General features: G+C 34.8%; 1 protein-coding gene across 2 annotated transcripts in view; it reads right to left on the bottom strand.

Annotated features, from left to right (window-relative positions):
• Positions 1-18,212, bottom strand: part of CLASP2 (cytoplasmic linker associated protein 2) — a 149,426-nt gene that overhangs the window by 32,021 nt on the left and 99,193 nt on the right. The window contains exons 20-24 of one of the 2 annotated variants that reach the window (XM_082499122.1): positions 16,220-16,237; positions 13,973-14,074; positions 8,547-8,717; positions 7,473-7,580; positions 2,436-2,542 (exon numbers count right to left, since the gene is read on the bottom strand). In XM_082499122.1, the coding sequence (XP_082355248.1) occupies positions 2,436-2,542; positions 7,473-7,580; positions 8,547-8,717; positions 13,973-14,074; positions 16,220-16,237 (506 nt within the window). The remainder of the gene's footprint in view (positions 1-2,435; positions 2,543-7,472; positions 7,581-8,546; positions 8,718-13,972; positions 14,075-16,219; positions 16,238-18,212) is intronic. The other variant, XM_082499121.1, reaches the window with a different exon arrangement.

Raw genomic sequence — 18,212 nt, 5'->3', positions numbered from 1 at the left:
ATTTCAATATCTAAATTTTGTCATTGCAACAATTACTACAGTAGTCAGTGTCCTACAAAAAATTAGCTACATAATGCAAAATCCCAAATCCCCTAAAAACAAAAGCAAGCCAAACAAAACAAAACACAACATGCCAAAGGCCAGAAGGGGAAAAAAAAAAAAAAACAACTATTTATCCTAAAAAGAAAAGCACACACCTCTGCAAAATAACTTTGCCATTCAAGTCTTGGAGTTGAAGCTGGTATTTAAAAATTCAGTTTCATGACATACCCAAAGAAGCAATAGTATAAGTGATTGTCTTCCCCTTAATTACCATTGCCATTTGCCCAGGGTTCTCATTTTTGACTGCAGAATAACTTCAAGGATATCACAATACAAACTAGCCAATACATCACGTAACAAGCAAACTTACTGTCAACAGAACAAGCATACACAGATATTTTTTTTAAGAGAATAAAGGAAGGGAAAAATCACACACACATGCATTTTTGAAAGGGTCACCATAAGTTAAAAAAAAAAAAAAAAAAAAAGATAGTAATAAATTCTGAAATGCCAAGGACTGCGTTAAAGTAAAAGGTATAAAAACATGTAAAGATCGCGATATTGCTGGACTTCAGGCATCTTATATTCAAACCAGATCTTAGCCAGAAGACTGATACCCCTTTGGCTGGAGCAGTATTATTCAGTAATACTGGCTGAGTATTTTTCATACCATAAAGATAGTAATACAATCCAGAATATTTCTGATTTTTATATTACATCGGTCAGGACTTTACAATCTACCTTTTCGAAACACTGTTCAGAGGGAGGAATTTAGTCTATGAGAAAACCAGAAGGGTGTTCCTAACCAGATTTCCATCTAAATGGAGCCATTTTTACAGGACAACCTGTACATTTAGAGCACGGCAGGCAACCAGGCATGCAAATACTAAAATAATAAAATATTGCTGTTCTTGATCCTTCTTTGTAATGACAGATTCTAGCTAAAATATACAAACTATTTTTCCTCTAACATTTCTAGAAGCATCATGCTATTTTGGATAGAGGTAATACAAACCAAATTCTATGACCAAATTTTATTGCTTCAATGAAGCGGGACACATTCAGGACTCAAGAGCAGTCATTGGAAGCCTGAGTTTCTCCTCAATTTGTATTCTTACTACATAGTTTGCCCAGCTAAATTTGAATGAGGTATGAAGCTGCTAAAAGTAGTAAGGATACTCTTCATGTAGCACCAGTGTGGATAAATCTATACACAGGCTTTCAAATTATAGCCATGAACTTTTCATTGTTCCCTATTCCAAAATCCAGAGTGACTTCCAGTTTATTAATTAGCATTCGCCATCCATGCTGAAAACTTTTTGCAAGTTTACAACATCAGAAAGGGGAAAAAACACTCAGTCTCACCATGACATCTTAGGTAAGATTTCAGAGATATCCTGAGCTCTGAGCCAGTGAAGGAACAGAAATTTTAAACCAATGCGTCAAGACAACAGTATTAACCAAGAAATCAATAAATTGCCAGACTAAGAACATGACAGAGTTCTTCAGATTTTTTCCTTTGAAATTTTGTTTCTCTCTGTCCAGTCATATCTGGTTATAATTAAATTTTTTAGACTCGAATTTGTATTTTTTTACTAGTGCTCCACATAATCTTTTTGTTAAAACAGAGTAATGACAAATTCCTTAAAGCATTCTGATAACTAGATAACAGGTACTTACAAATATTTAATGATATGCAAATAGTACACAATACCTGATAAAAATGTATCTGATTCATGGTGTCAGTATTTTAAATTGATGGAAGATTTTAGCTTGCTGACGCAAATGTCAAAATATCAAAATACATGATGCATTCAGTTTGACTAACTGAGGCAGGGAGGTACAGGAGCCAAACCCATCCTTTTAAAGAATGGTAAAGGTTAAGAAAGAGAATGGCACAACTAGTTTTAAATTTAGTGTAACATTTTGAAAACAAAAGAAAAGAAAAACTAAACTTATGAGATGCTGCCTGCCCAGCGATCAGTTTCTCTCTTCCGCATCAGCTCACATGTTGTCAGACAGAACAACTTTAAACAGAACCCAGTCTTACGATAAGCACTGTCATCATTCCCTTCCACCTTCAACCTATCCAGAAATTTGTCTGCCTGTTCTGGGAAACTGCTGGCTAGCGCTACCTGCTCGAGTGGCTCCTTGGGCCACTCCAACAGAACAGTCCAAGACTATTTCCTGTCTGCCATAGAAAGTTAAGACTTCTGTAGGGAACAAAAATTCCAATATTTTGCAGCTCCAGCAATTCAGTTTCTCTTTTTTTCCCCACCTAGAAGTCAGTAAAATAATGAATGACAAGTTCTTTTGCATAATGTAACACATAGGTACCAAACATTTTAAAGAGTCTGTATTCTAGAAGTGCGAGGTAAGTGCGAGATTCTTACCAAAGCATCCGCTACTGCCTCTTCCACGTCAGAACCTGTGTTCAGAACTCGCATAGCACTAACTGATGATGACAATCTACTCGACTGACTAATTCCAAAGCCGGTACCTGTTGTAACAACAACAAAATTGAATAGAAAGAATTCAGTCAGAATAGCAACGTGGGACATTAATACCATACTCACTTAAAAAAACCCAAGCAGAAGAAAAGCATTTTCTTAATGTTTCTAATAAATTATGTAGTGGCTAAAACACTGATTATTTTCATTCTGAAGTCTTTAGCGGTACAGCAAAAAGTAAGAAATGGAGTCATAAACATTCTATTCCAATATCACAGGGAAAAAAAGCCCAACAAAACAATGGTTTTAACTGAAAGAACCTTTCCTTTTTCTTTTTTTAAAACTTAATGTCTTCTTCATTTTGGGTTTTTGTTTTCATTTAAAAAGAAAGCAAATACAATAGGAAGGCTACTGAGACTGCTGATTAGAAAAACTACATGCATAAAGAATGCTGAAAAATGGAAAACTAAAAATGTTCTTCTGCAAGTAAAAATAAAATTATTATTGTTAAGGAAGAAAAGGATTAACATTGGAGGGTGGGGGTGGATACGAAATCTATCAACATAAACACATCTATCTGGATTATTAAAACCACAAAACTCAAATTAATATAAATAATGCTTTTAAAACTGAACTATGAGAATAACCAAGTGGGTGGGGAAAAAAAAAATCCAGGATGACTGCACAGATGACAGCAAAGTGTACTCATCCTTCACCTGCAGCCCCATAAACATCAGGAGCGTAGAGGGCACCGGTGGATCTGGAATGATGTCTGGAAGCTGCAATAACAGGATCATATAAACCCTATCTATTACCATAGAATCAAAGTGCTGCAATAGTTGCTTAGATGAACGAGAGAATATTTATCAGTACGATTCAGCTTTAGCACAAGAAACTGAGTATTACATAGAAGGCAAATGCTTCAGAGAAGTTTTTTGATTATAAAGAATATGATTATAAAGAATTATATAGGTTTATGTACACTGGACATTTCATGCGTAATTTTCTTAATTTAAAAGATTAAGAGCAGATTAAAAGTAAGTATGTTTAAGTTTAAAGAAGAAAAAATGGGTACATACATGCGTGCACACACACATACACCAGAAGCCTTACAAATACCTAAAAAGTTCCACTGATACTGGTCTCCCATTGTAGCGTTAACTTAATTCTACATGCTCAAGTTAGAGCTGGAGTTCATGTACCAAATGTTACTTGCAAAAAGTGACTCCTGCATGAACTTACTGTGTCAGTTAGCAGCTGACAATTTTTAAACTTGAGTTCTTGTCTATATGCAGGTAAGTCAACATCAGTTAAAACTCTTCATTTTAAATCAAAAAAAACTTAAAATAATTTAATGCATTTAATATTTCACATGTGTATTGTTTTCTTTAAATAAAAGTGAAATTGAAACATTAATGTAAGTTACTATAGCTCATTAAGATTCCTTAAAGTTACGGGAAGTGGGAATCAAAGACCCTTAGGGACTTCTGAATAGAAATTGAGTACTCTCCTCCTTCTGGCACTTGTATAAAACTGGCCTTTTAGAGATTCTAAAGAACTTAAATCACCATTGCTAATATTGTCTTTCTTAATTCGAGTAATTTTAAATTCAAAATGTTTTTAAACAATTCATCTTTTTTCTTTGGTTCACTTAAGTTAGATTTTTACAGCCCTATAAATGAAACTGCTTTGGACAATTTTAACTTGAATTCAAATGTCCACCCACAGTGACATAAGCCCCAAGTATAATCTTACAATTTAATAAATAACTGTAAGTGCAAATATTTTACATTTTTTGGATACATAAATAGAAACCAGGAATCAAATGAATAATCCTTTACTCTGGTTAACACAAACAACTTAAGAGTCTGATTTGAATCAAATAACCCTGACACGGACCAGACCACATTTGGGGAAGCACATGTCACAACCTGAGTGAACTCCAAAACGATCCTAAGTCTTATAATGGTCCCAGAAACAACACCGTGTTTTTTTCCATGTAAAGTTCTCTACTCCCTACATCAGGTACAGCAATGTATCTTATTTCAAACTAAACCTGCATGAAGCTGTTTAGCTGGGGAATTTTATTTTGCAAATATTGCTTTGCAGAATACCTAGTGCTTTAGAAAGTATGTCTCAGCATGGAAAAGGATGTCAAAACATAGGTCTCCCAGCTGATAGAGCTTTAAGTACAAGCAATAACGGGATAAACCTTTCTATTGCTTTCCATCAACAAACCCTGAAAAATAAAGGGACAATTAAAAATTCAAACCTTAGTCATAATTCAAAACGATCCTGTCCCCATGTATATTTGAAATATGCTGGGCAAATTTTTAAGACAGTGAAAGAAAGCACTATATTGGATCAAACGTACCTCATTACACAGCATATTTTCAAGAATATTCTTTGTACCCTTCAAATTGCAGAAACTGTGCAAGTATTTACTTTTGTTGTTTCATTTTTTGAAAAAATGAATCAAAATAAGTTCTTTAATGGACTCAAAATAACATAATTTCTTAGCTAAATTATACTAGTATGATATTTAATATTAACTATATGTAACAGAAAAATAGGCAATTCCATATAAATTACAAATCACTTGCTTCTCAGAGTGGCTGTAATCTCCCAGTTTAGAAATCTTACACTGAGATGTGAGATTACATAAACACTTCATACCAATGTATACAGAGAAGCAATTATGGAGCATCTGGGTCACTTTATGCCCCAAATGGCTTAGCATTTGTAAGTAAAAATTTCTGCACTGAGAATCAGACGCAATACAAGTTACATTCCCCCCTCCAACCCTATGTAAAACTGTCTCTAGCTACAAACAGAGCTGAATTTGCCTTATTTCACCTTCCACTTGTACTCTTGAAAAACATTAAATTTAATATTTTTGATAGAAGTTAATAGCATCCCATAAGACAAACTGGTCCAACACAACACTAAATGACATTCAAAATCATTCAAATAAGAAGTCATTCTAGTAGAATCCCAGGAATCCTCATTTATTCCAGGTATAGCTGCTTTTTTTTTTAAAAAAAAAAAACAAAAAAAACAAAACACAAACCAAACACACAACAACCCCAATACTGGATGCCTACACATGCTACTTTGTATTCTCTGTGCTATCAGACAATTCAACCTATTGTATTTGTATTGGTACTTGTTTTGATTTCTGAATACAAAAATTAAACTCCATCAATAAAAATAAAACCTCAAGTAGCATCTGTCCCAACGACCCATCTTATGGTATTAGTTTAATACAGATTTCTTAAAATAACAAGCATTTGAACAAACAAACTGTAAATCAGACCTCACATGCATGCAATTGAAGTCAAACTGTAAGGTAGCAAAAGCAGCACAAAAAGCTCTGGAAAATACCCTCATTTTTAAAAGAAAAGAAGATATGTGTGTACTACAACACAGTCTGCCAGCTGTGTTTTAGTAAAAGATACAAATTTACTAATCAATCCTGCATAATGTCTACTTTTAATTTAATTTACCAACTAAATAGCATCTGGGCAAATTAGCATTAGTTATTGAAACAGCTTTCATTCAATTAATCTATACTTTCCCAATAAAACCATGGCTGGAAGGAAGCATACTGCCTTAAAAGACCACAAGAGACCTCCAATGCTAATTAAGAACACAGTCCGGTGCCTCAATTTGAGACAGAAACCAGATATTTACTATTTTCAGACTATGTTTAACAGCTAGTATTACAAAGTCCTTAACTGTAAGCTACACTTGATCGAAAGAGGGACACATACTGAAGACTCAGACAAAGATAACACCCAAAAAGATTGGTTTCAGACACAATCTTACATAGACAGTATTGTACTACCAAACAGTAAAAAACAAAACAAACAACCCCAACACGTAAAAAGAGTTTTATCAAATTTTACTACCAACTTCTCAGTAACCCTGACAAGGATACACGGAGACGAGAAGCTTCCCTAATCCTCAGCCAACATGTTAAACTAATTATAAGCTCAAGTTCCTATGCCTTACTGACTTTTCAGGAAGAGACAACAGCTTGACAATCTTGAAAAATCTTTTACATGTCAGGCCAATAAGCTGAAACGCTAAGTGAAAACAAAACTTTTGCTTATAGCAGCTCTTGGAACAAAGACTGGATGTGGTTATGGGTGTGTGAATATTGAAGTTTTCAATGCCTCTCTTCTTCCCTACGTAACAACAACTGCTACTGCAAGTACTTATCACTTGTTCTGCAGATTACAAGTAAACTTCAGAACTGTACTTCGGTTCATCTACCTGCATAAGGACTTCGCTACTCGCCTTGTTCATTTTTAGAAAATGGAAAGCAGCCTCAGAGTACCGTTCTGCTTCAGGAGACTGGTTCCTTACCTGCACCATCATATTTACTTCCTTCAATAGCAAAAAGTTAAAATGTTTATTATTCTTTCACGTCATACAACAATGACAGTATAGCTAAGGAGACATAAAATGAAGGACATTTTCTTCTCGCACGCTAAAATGATTCGTTGACTAGGGAGCAGTTTTGAATACCAGCAGACCCTAGCTGTTGATTCAGGGAAAGGCAGAGGGTGACAGCCACGCTATATTGTTTGCTCTAGCTGCTCAGTGAGAAACGCATTATCTAACTGCACCCATGCAACGAGCGCTGTAAATAAAATGAGAAACACCAAATCTCGAAAAGGCTTTCCAAAAGCAGAATTGCCCTTTCAAAACAAGGATCTAGGCACTGCGTATCACACACACCTCTCCAGACTTGGCATTTAAGATAAGACTAACACCAGCAAAGCCTTTATTTTTCAAATGTGCAACCCATTCACACATTGGTCAGTTCTCCACAGAGGTAAGTGGTGAGCGAGCCAAAGGAAGGGAAAATAATGGTGGCCGGCTACAAGCTAAATGAAGGAGGCACGGATTCGTTAGGTGCACATAACGAAGGGCAAAGACAGCCATGCACAACAAGGGGCTCCGAGTACTTACCAAGGGGTGGAAAAGAGCGGACAGGGCTCGTGTCCCTGCTACTTTCGCGGCTGGCCTCCCGACTGCACCCCTGACTCACACTAGGCCGAGGAATGCGGCTGCCTCGCGCTAGTATGATTCAGGGTACAGACAAACAGCAGCACAGAAGGGAGAAGACATAAGAAAAGTTGCAGTTTTAATGCAATTCTGTTTTGCAGTAAGATCAAAGACGTACTTCTAAGAAAAGACACTGAGGGTTATGTCCTATTGTAAGTCATAACTTTCCACACACTTTCTTGATTGTGCTGGATTACACTAACTGTAGCCAGTTCAATGAAATTATTTCTTTGCACAGATTAAAATGGAGATTTACCAGCTCTTTACAGAAAGGTTGAAAAACCTCTTGAAAAGGATGAAGAGGAAACAAGCAACAAATACCAACAGAGTACTGATTCAGAGTTTGTGCTCAAAATCAAGTTAATCAACAGTAATGCAAATAAAAACCCCACAGCTTTCTAGAAAAGTAAAATATAAAGCTAATGCAGCTAAGGTAAAAATCAAAATGCAGAAAAAAAAAAAAAGGAAGAGCAACAATACCACTAAAATCAATCCATACTTTTCAATCACATTGTTTGTAATAAAGTGTAATCAGGTTATACCATGAAGTTTAAGACATACAGTATTCATTTTTGTATCACAGAAGTATACACATGCATGCACACATACGCAGAAGACACAGAAGAGTAATGAAGAAAATAAATCTTTTCAGAATGGTATCACACTTTCATTCAATGGACATACGTATTATGGGGTTGAGGACAAGAAGTGAAGAAAAGTTAAAGAGAGAACGAAGAAAAGGAGGTGAGGAAAAGAACAACTACCGCATTCTGACAGCAAAAAATTAAAGTTTAAGCTTAAATTTAAAACTGTCTGGTATATCAAACAGAAGCCACAGAAAACAGGCACGTTTTAGATTTTTATCGATACATATGCTCATTTTGTCATCCAACAATAACTAGACGCAAGCTGTAGATATCCAGCACTTAAAAGTACGAAGGGCTATACAGAAACCATGAGTTAGTCAGTGATTCTTACCTACTGACAATCTAGAAGGACTAGCTTCTCTACTGCATCCCTGACTTCGCGGGATTTTGCTTCGTTTTTGTGCAGTTGCAGGATTCACTAACACTCTTTGAACTCCTGTGTTCATAGTGGAAAGTGTGGTGGTTGTCAAAACTCTTCCAGGAGACCCAGATCTACTGCCAGCTGAAGGCAAAACAAGTAAGTATAAGTAACAGCATAGAAGATAAACCAACCATGGTTAAAAAGAAAAAAATGCTTCAAGTTAGTAGGAAAATGGTGGTAGATTGAAATGGTCTGGAAAAACTTACAAGATAAAAATGTGAAATAGAAAACCTTGGTCCAAGTTTTCATAGCACTACACACAGAGTAAATAAAGTTATCAATGCAAGGAAGCACTTGGAATGGTATTTATCACTAGATACGCTCAAGAAATCATAAATAATGTTTCTAGTCTTAGTATAGCTAAGGAGACGTAAAACATATTTTCTTCTCGCACACTAAAATGATTCATTGGAAGTGCCTGCTACCCCAGTCAATGTCCTTAACATGAACATTGGTGTGTTTAATTTTTAAGCTACATGGTCTCACTAATCACATTTTCTATTAAAAAAGAAAAAAAGGATAAGAACTGCTAGAAAGCTAAAGGGAGCAACTTTAAACCAGTGATTTCATAATTATCCCAGCTCTTCCAATGCAACCAATGTTATAATAGAAGGAGGTAATTTTCCTAATATTTAAACTCTTCTCCCTTGTTTTTAAAAGCATGGGGTCTTCAAGCACCATTCTCCGTGAAGTTAAATAAAATGTAACTGAAGACACTTAAAGCACTCCTCTTCATTTCTGTGGAGGTTACCCCACAAATTCAAAGAAAATCTTTGATTAGTTTTAAACAAGCTAAAAAACTGATCAAGGCTTATTTAAGCATCTTATATTTTTATTAATCAAAACTGTACATTACAAAGTACTATAAGTGTTCAACACGCTGTACTTCCTATCAGAAACTGGTCACTGATCCCTAATTTTGATATTTCAGTTACAGAAAAATTAAGTCCTATGTGCTTACAAAGAATTCATTCTCCTCTGGTTATAACCAATTTATACCACCAGTTGATATAAATATATTGTTTCCAGCTGCAGAATTCAAGAAGTTTGATCAAATAAACAGCAAAACATAATTTTAACCAAAGGTTAATTACATACAGATATGAACCTTTCATTAATCAGGTAACTGTACAACCACAGCTATGCTATCTATCTATATATCTATAGACTTCACATGCAACATCTCAAGTGAGTTTCATGGGTTACTTCTTATGAGGCACATTTAAAAGAAGATACAATTTTATTAAAGCTTGACTACATGGAAAAAGAAACAAAATCCCAAACGAATTAATACATATGCTGGGTGGGAGGGAGAAAACTAAAACAATGTACCATGCATATACTTTCAGATTCATTGTTTGAATTCAAACTTGAAATGATTATTTAGCAAAAATCCCTTTTCCAACTATGGACCTATTCAGCAGAAATGATAAATAAAATATTACAAAGCTTTGAAAAAACAAGCATAACTTCTATAGCAAAAAAAAGAACCGGCAAGTCTATAAAACTGCTGTGGTCTGCAAAAATTAAGGGTTTGACGTATCAGTTGAAATTACTATCATTTCAACTTAGACCTGATATTACTATGCCTTCTTCGTAGCCTCCACTATTTTACATCTGTTTAAGACAATGAAAACAATGTAAGAGTTTTCACTGTGCTGGAGACTTTTAGACTATTTTGTTCAATAGGTCAGAAATCTGAAAAACTTACTCTTCTCAGAATATACAGAAGAAATGCAACCTCTCATTCTAATACTTTATTTATCTTTCATTGTCTGACCTGCAAAGCATACCACTATAGCGTAAATAGACCAAATGAAGCTTAATATCCTGGAAATATTATGCTTTAACAGCACTGGCATACTGTTGTGAGTACTACCACCAGTAGTAGGTCTAAGTGAAATGATTGAGGAAAAAAAGAGTATTCCAAAATGACAAAAAATCTCCCATCTCTACTGCCTTCTAAATAAAGATTACATCCAATTAGGTAAGTGCAGCATATGAAAAAAAAAGTGAGCCAGAATTTCTGCTGAATAGGGTCCTTAAATGAGATATGTCAAACAGGTGATCAAACAATGACATATACACAAATTCTGTAGACTCTTACCACCAATGGGGTTAGCGGACTGTGATCCTGAACAAGTGTAAAGGCAGGATTAGGGTAGGGGTTTATAATCCATGAAGAGGGAGGGAGCAGAGCAGATTAAAAAATGGATGGCAAATGCAAATAAGAAAGCTTTAGTCATTTCACACAGGAAAAAAAGCCACAAGGGGGTTATGCTAAAGCAGTGCTTTTAAGTAGCTTCCACAGTTGAAGAATTAAACTCAGATGCTATGTACAAAGCAGATGAAGCAAAGCTGCACAAGCAAATTAAAATTCTTCAGCTTTCTAATTGACAACTGGATAATACTGAAGAATTAAATTTCAATTAAACATGAAACTGTAGCCTTCATATTACTTTAAAAGAATGTTACATTGCCAAAAGGTTCAAGGAGTTCAACAGCTGAACAAAAATTACACACAAGGCCAAAACAATTTTATTTTTTTTTTGGAGACAGACAGTAAAGGAACTGAGCTGCAAGTGCGGTGGATGACAAAAAAAAAAACCTCACAATGGCACAACTGAAAAGACTTGCATAGAATTTCAGGTCTTCCTCTTTAAAATTAATCTGAAATATAAAAGTAAGAATTTGTTTCCATCCAGAAACGTAATTATTTTTCTCTGAATGAAGATCGTAATGTAATTTTAGCACACCTTGCTGAATTGCCTGACAACCAAACAGGAAGGAAGAGGAAAAAAATGGATCAATTTTTTTCCATTGATAAGAATAAAACAATGAGCTACAGATTTTTATATGCATTTATTTTATGTTACAATTTAAAAATAGAAGAGGAAGAGTAAAGGGCTTCTAAAGCCCTAAAAGAAGATTCTTTTATAAAAGCATTCAAACCTGCAAGTCTTTCATAAAATGATCTTTGAACAAAAGTGCTAAATAGTTGTAACCCTAAATGTACAAAAGCATCTGTGTTACAGTGGCTTTTAAAAAATAAAAGCTTAAATCTAATATAAAGCTATTCTCCCACTATAATCTGGGGAACTAAAACAATCCCCTATAAGGAAACATCAAGCATCTCACTCCCCACAATGCTGCGAAAATTTTCAGTTGCGTAAAGAAGCTTCACCCAAATAGCTGGCATAGAGTGTCTGACAATTCTCCTTCACCTATCCATTTGGATTTGCCCCGTTTATCTTCCTTAAAACATCTCAGAATTCTTGTTCTCCCCCACTGACAGGTTATAATGAGCTATCTGAAGCCATCAGTTCTGAACAGAAGCAGTAATAAAAGGCTGTAAAGATGCATTCATGCATTTAATTTCCACACATCATCCCATGTAGACAAATCTAGTTACTTCAATATCAATTCAACTTATCTCTTTAGACGTTAATACTGTGCAAGAATGAATTCTCTTGGGTAAAAACTGTCATTATTAGTAAAAAGAAACTGAAAAAGCTTCAGTTTGTTTCCCTGAATATACAGTCAATTTAATTAATATATAATATTATGATGATCATCATAATCACAAAAGTCTTATATTGCTACCTAAATTTAATACCTCACCCAAACAGTATCTCAAACACCTTAACATTTTAAGAATTTAACAAATTATTCAAATTACAAGTTTTTTCAAAAAGCTTATTTCAGAACATTACTGATACTAATGAATAGCATTACAGATACTGCTATTCATAAAGGGAAAAAGTGATTTGACGGGACTGTTGCTTCCCTTCCTCCTTAAATTATGAAACCAAATATTCTTTGCTTATGTTATAGTGTAGTCATCTTAACACTGAAAATGTAAAACAAGTTTTGCACAACCTTGTCACAGCTAATAACTGGAGCTGATTTTTAAGCTCTTATCCCACACACACTTGTGGGATTAGAGCACTGTCAAAGCAAAAGATTACTTAAGAGAACTTCTGTTATTTGATGTCATTATTTTATATTGATCTGTTCAGATATTTTAGAAGTTTTATTTCATGATACCTGCAAGCATTGGATCAGGTTTGATCCAACTACATTTTTTGGAAAATGAAGTAATGCAAAACTGAACAGGAAGTACTCTAATGGGAAAAAAAAGCCCCAAAACTCTTCTGCCTGCTTTTTAACCTCCAAAGTCATTCTATTTATGATAAATGCAGACATTGCTATGAAGATAAATGGTTCTGCCGTTAAACACAGAATTAAGTTTGTTTTTTTTTATTAAAAGGTAGTGGATATGGTTACTGATAGCAAAATAATTGTACTGGAAAAATTTAAACCTGTATAATTTACTGGGTTTATAACATTAGTCCTGACAAACTATAGGACTGGTTATTTTACTTCAGTTTTACTGTTAATGTGTCTTCCTTTCATTAATTTCATTGCAGTTCACTTAATTAGGCAAAAATTAGAATCTGAAAACACTACAGAGCTTAGACAGATGATGTCTGTTGGAGACATCAAGTGTGTGAACAAATTGCTATAGGTCAGCAAGTGCCAAAGAATGTGAGGTGATTAGGTCTTTTTAATTAATGACAGAGTGCCCAGCTAGATTGGAAATTTTGCATTTCTGAACACACATAGAAAATTACTGTGGATTAGCTGGTATATTAACTGGTTATTTTAACCCTTTGATTCAATATAAGTTGAGTAACTGATTATAAGGTTAGGCTTTAGTATTTTTACTCCAAAGAAGAGTTAAGTAAAGATAACAGCTGTAATACAAAAAAAGGAGTACATATCCAAAGAGTCCGAGTAGTGCCTAGCTTAAAATGAAAATAGGTACTTCTGGCTGAAAAATAAGACTTTTCAAAAAATGAAAAATGAGGTTTTGCAGGTAATACTCAGGACACCATTCAGCCTACCCGTTTTTCTGTATTACTTATCCATGTGTCATATGTAACTGACACAGAAGTTTACAGGTCTTTTGTGTTGAGGAGGTCAGAAAGGGGGGGAAAAGAATGTTGAGAAGTTATAACTGAAGACAGAATTGAAGGGTAGATTTAATTTCCTGCTACATTATCTAATTTAATTGGCAAACTAAGACCTAACCTAGTATTTTGTCCAGAGAAAAACAACATGAATCAGAAAAGCATGCAGATACCACTGATCCAAAACACTGAAAAAAATACCTTCATTTTTGTCTGGCGATGATGAACCTAAGGCACAGAACAACAACTCAGTATGTAGCTTTTTTTTTTAAATTAACTTTGACTGTAGCCATTGGTCAATGAATATTTGCTTAAGGATTTGGCCTCTTTATCAGGTTTAACTGACAAACAAAAAATACATACGCTGAGACTGTGACACCACTTTTGTTCTACTCCGTCCTCTGGAATCTGTTTTAGAATTTCCGATACCAACAGAAGGCGTTGAAAGCTTTGTTCGTACACGACCTGTAAAAGAAAAAAGGCATTAAATCAGTTTTTCACAGTAATGTAGAAAGCAAAGCATCAGCATTTACTAATATTTTCTTAAGTTTCTGTAGATAAAAAAGAAGCGTAACATAACTCAATTGGTGAAAATTCGCTTGGGATAATTAGTAGAAATTTGAACACCTTGAAGGACTTAATAGTTGAGGAATCAAAATACTTCTCCTCTGATACTATATGTTTCAGTAAACAATTTACACGTTATCACTTGAACACCCTGAACTAGCCAGCTAGTCCTTGCTTCCTACATAAACACGTTGATTATATTAAGGTGGTGAGGCACTGGAACAGGTTGCCCAGGGAAGCTGTGGAGGCCCCATCCCTGGAAGTGTTCAAGAACAGGCTGGATGGGGCTTTAAGCAACTGTGGGAGGTGTCCCTGCCCATGGCAGGGGGGTTGGAACTAGATGATCTTTAAGGTCCCTTCCAGCCCAAACCATCCTATGATCCTCTGATATTTAAAAACGGTAAGTTTATTAAATATAATAGGCAATGCATATGCTAACATTGCTGTATCAGGTACAGTCTTCTCATGATTACTTGTGGTTGTAATTCTACTTCTGCTGTCATCAAACTACAAAACTTACGTTGACTATTTTTTGAATAGGGTTCTAAGGTTTCTTCCTAACGTCACTCTTCTTTCTAGAAACCGAAACACTAGCTTTCCTATTACTGAAGATTCCGTTTTGCTGGCCACAGCCATATAGACTTCTACAGCATTTCCCAAGCCTTTTACAGCATTTTGCAAAGACTATGTACACTTAAGTACTTCTCAGTGACAACATGATATAAGGAAATACTGCTCTCCTCAACAGACATAAGAACTGAGGAAGAGAAAGAGTAAAGTGAGTATCTACAACCAAAACCAACAGATTCACTTCTCTCTAGAATGCCAAACCATCTTGGTTTTGGGTTAAATCTTTCTGCATTATTAGCCATATTCCTCATAATATCCAGAGTATACAATGAAATTACAAAAGAAAGGAAGACCCCAGTTGGATGAATTATAGATAACTGAAAGATTATTTATAAAAGAAAATAGTAAGAGTTGTGTACTACATTTCCTAAGCCAACCTCTCAAACAACAGAAAAATGAAACAAAATCCAAAACCATGCTAACCATAATTCTTGTAAGGTGCAATAATAAAACTCAAAAAGCTTGTAGAGGGTGGATCTAGCTCAACAAGCAATCCACTTTTAAAAACAGCATAATTAAATTATTTTCTAGACATGTAGAGTCAATATTTGACCCAGAAGAATTAGGTACACAGACTGTTATTTAGTTCTAGCCTCTTTAGGCTTTCCACAGCAGAATTTGGAGACCAACCAAGTTAATATTATTCATCCAAGTAGAGGGAATAGCCATAGATGAGTCTATAAGAAGAGAATCAGGATAAAAGAGGTTATTCACTAAACTATTAGAAAACAATATGTTAGCAAGAATGGTTAGATTAACTAGTCCAAACTCTACTAGTTATCCCTGTGCAATGGCAATGTTTTCCCGTTGAGTGCTGTGAGACTGCAAGGCATGTAACTGCATTCAGAATTTGGCCCCAAAACCTAGGAATACAGAGTGCCACTATTTTGATACTATGTTAAATTATCGCTTGGAACCTGGTTCCATTTTATCAGATTAAAAAAAAAAAAGATTGTATTTGTGAGGCAAATGAAGTGTTAATTCACTTGGAGTCTCTACATCCATTCACTAATGACAGGTTTAAATGTTAATAGCATATTGAAAATTAATTCCCAAGTCTCGAAGACATGAGTAATAGTAGCACCTGCTTCCCAGAGCGTGAACACATTTGATGAAATATTCTGTGACAAGATTTGTTTTAAAAAACAAATGCAAAATTATAAAGCTCCTATAATTTCACAATAAAGATGTTAAGCAATGACACTTCTACTGCAGATGAGTACTTGAGAATTAAAATAAAAGCAAAAAAATTTAAAAATATTACATGACAACCAAGTATTAGATGCATCAGCTACCTGGAATTATGAACCTCCAAAGCCCCAGAAAGACCGTATTCTACTTTTAAAGCTTAATTTGTATCAATGAAAATATGAAGCTGAAAATATTAGCTAGTCTAACAAAATATTTTCTTACCATCTTCAGAAGCTGTTCCTAAACAGAAAAAATAATAAAATACATGATATTTCAAACAATACTGTGTCTCTCCAATTCCTTTTTGAGATTAATCTTATGAATCTTGAAAAATTTTATGAAGTCAAAAGGGCTAAAGCTTTTTTTTGTGTTGCAGATCCATTATTGGAACTGAAGCAAAATTATCAAGAAACTTCCATACTACACTGTTAGTGATTTACAAGAACACTATATATAGATAGCACTGCCTTCCAAACTTGTTACAAAACCACAAAAAAAAAATCAATAGAAAAAAACTGAATTTATGAGAAGTCAACAAAATGACATGTACAGATCAAAACAGACATTAAAAATATTTTAGTGCAAGCTCTTCTGAAAATATAAAACACATTATTATAAATTACCTCACAGAAAAACAGAAGGACAGTGTTTCCCACACTGGACAGTGATAATTTGATAGGAACTGCCAGCAAGGAAGATTTCTCCGATTTGAGCCCATGGTTACTCTTAAGATCTACACGCACAAGATCAAGTTATGCTTCAAGAACTGGAAGTAATATGAGCTTGCTGAAACCAGATCACACTTGAACAAGTACGCCAAGCTTAACAAAGCTTGATTATGACAAAGAGAGTTAGACAAATATTTTTACTGACATCAGTACCTAGGAATTGATGGGAAGCTATCTAAAGACCAGTCCATTAAAATGTTAAATGCCTCAAAAAAAAAAAAAAGAAAAAAAAAAAAGAAATCAAAGGGTATTTCCATTTTTGTTTTCACACTCTGCTGTTTGTACCTTGTAAGAGAACTACAATGCTTAAAACGTCTGTCATTGTCTTCGGCTAGCTTGAGCTTAACTTTCTCAGCAAATCTGGCTAGGGCTTTCTCATATTATACTGTCTTCAAGGCACTATTTTTAAAAACTCCCTTTAAAAAAGTTTATTCACTGTAAATTTCAATGCTTCACAAAAATCAGTTACAGTAATATGTATGTAGGAGAGCTTCAGCGTTCTCCAGATCAAATTTGCCAGTCTATAAAAAACCCCAAACCCTAAACCAACTAAATCCAACATTCTTCCAGGGCTGGGTCTTGGAAGGCAGGTTCTATGCAACACCTAAGCCACACTAATAGCTATGCTCCTAAAAGGGGTGGTTCTGCTTATCCTTCCACTCCACCCTTGTCCTACCACCCAGTTTGGATGGCTAAAGGCCCACTGTCAGCTCCTAAAGCTAAACAGCAGAATACTATTCACTTTTGTTTTACGAAATCAGTTTTCTGGAGTTTGTTCAACTACAGTGATTGATAATGGAGTATTACAAGGCACTAGTGAAAGAAGTGGTAAAAACATGTGGCCAAGATTAGTGGGAAAAGGAAAAAATGATTATTTTCTCCCAGTGGCAGTTAGATCAGAGCAGCTGTATCATACAAGTACAGCTGGAGAGCTAAGCTGTGTTCACTCTGTCTCACACATCATCCTTACAGATATCCTCTAGAAAAAAAAAACTGTTACTCTGATCAATTGTGTAGTACTTCTACTATTTTTTAACAGATGTGTGGGACACCATTAGTTGTGACTACTAGTCTGAACAAAATAAAAAGCCTGTAAGCACGGTCCTAAAAACCTTTATTGCTGGTGAAAATGTGCGAAAGCTCAAGACTAACTGTTTATCACAGATAGTTATTAATAAATCCTACTATATGCAGTATAAAGAAATCTGACATGGAAATAAGCAAGACAGACACTACTATCCTGTACAAATCCCCCTCTATTTTATTAAAGTAGGCTTGCCATCTGCAACACTCTTAAATGGCTCAAATTCTTCCAGAAAGTATCTCTCATGAAACTGATTAGCTATGCTTTAAAATGATTCAAGATTCTGGGTTATAAAGATCTACCTTCTTAGTGTTTTCCTTTCTATAAAAAATACCACCTGCTTTGCTTCCAGTAAACTACTCTTATCAAAACATGTACTGTTAATAAATACATGGCAAGAATT

The sequence above is a fragment of the Vanellus vanellus genome (assembly GCF_965231255.1).
Source record: "Vanellus vanellus genome assembly, chromosome: 2".
NCBI classification, from domain to species: Eukaryota; Metazoa; Chordata; class Aves; order Charadriiformes; family Charadriidae; genus Vanellus; species Vanellus vanellus.
The sequence above is the reverse complement of the archived record's forward strand: the minus strand, read 5'-3'. Positions and strand labels throughout refer to the sequence as shown.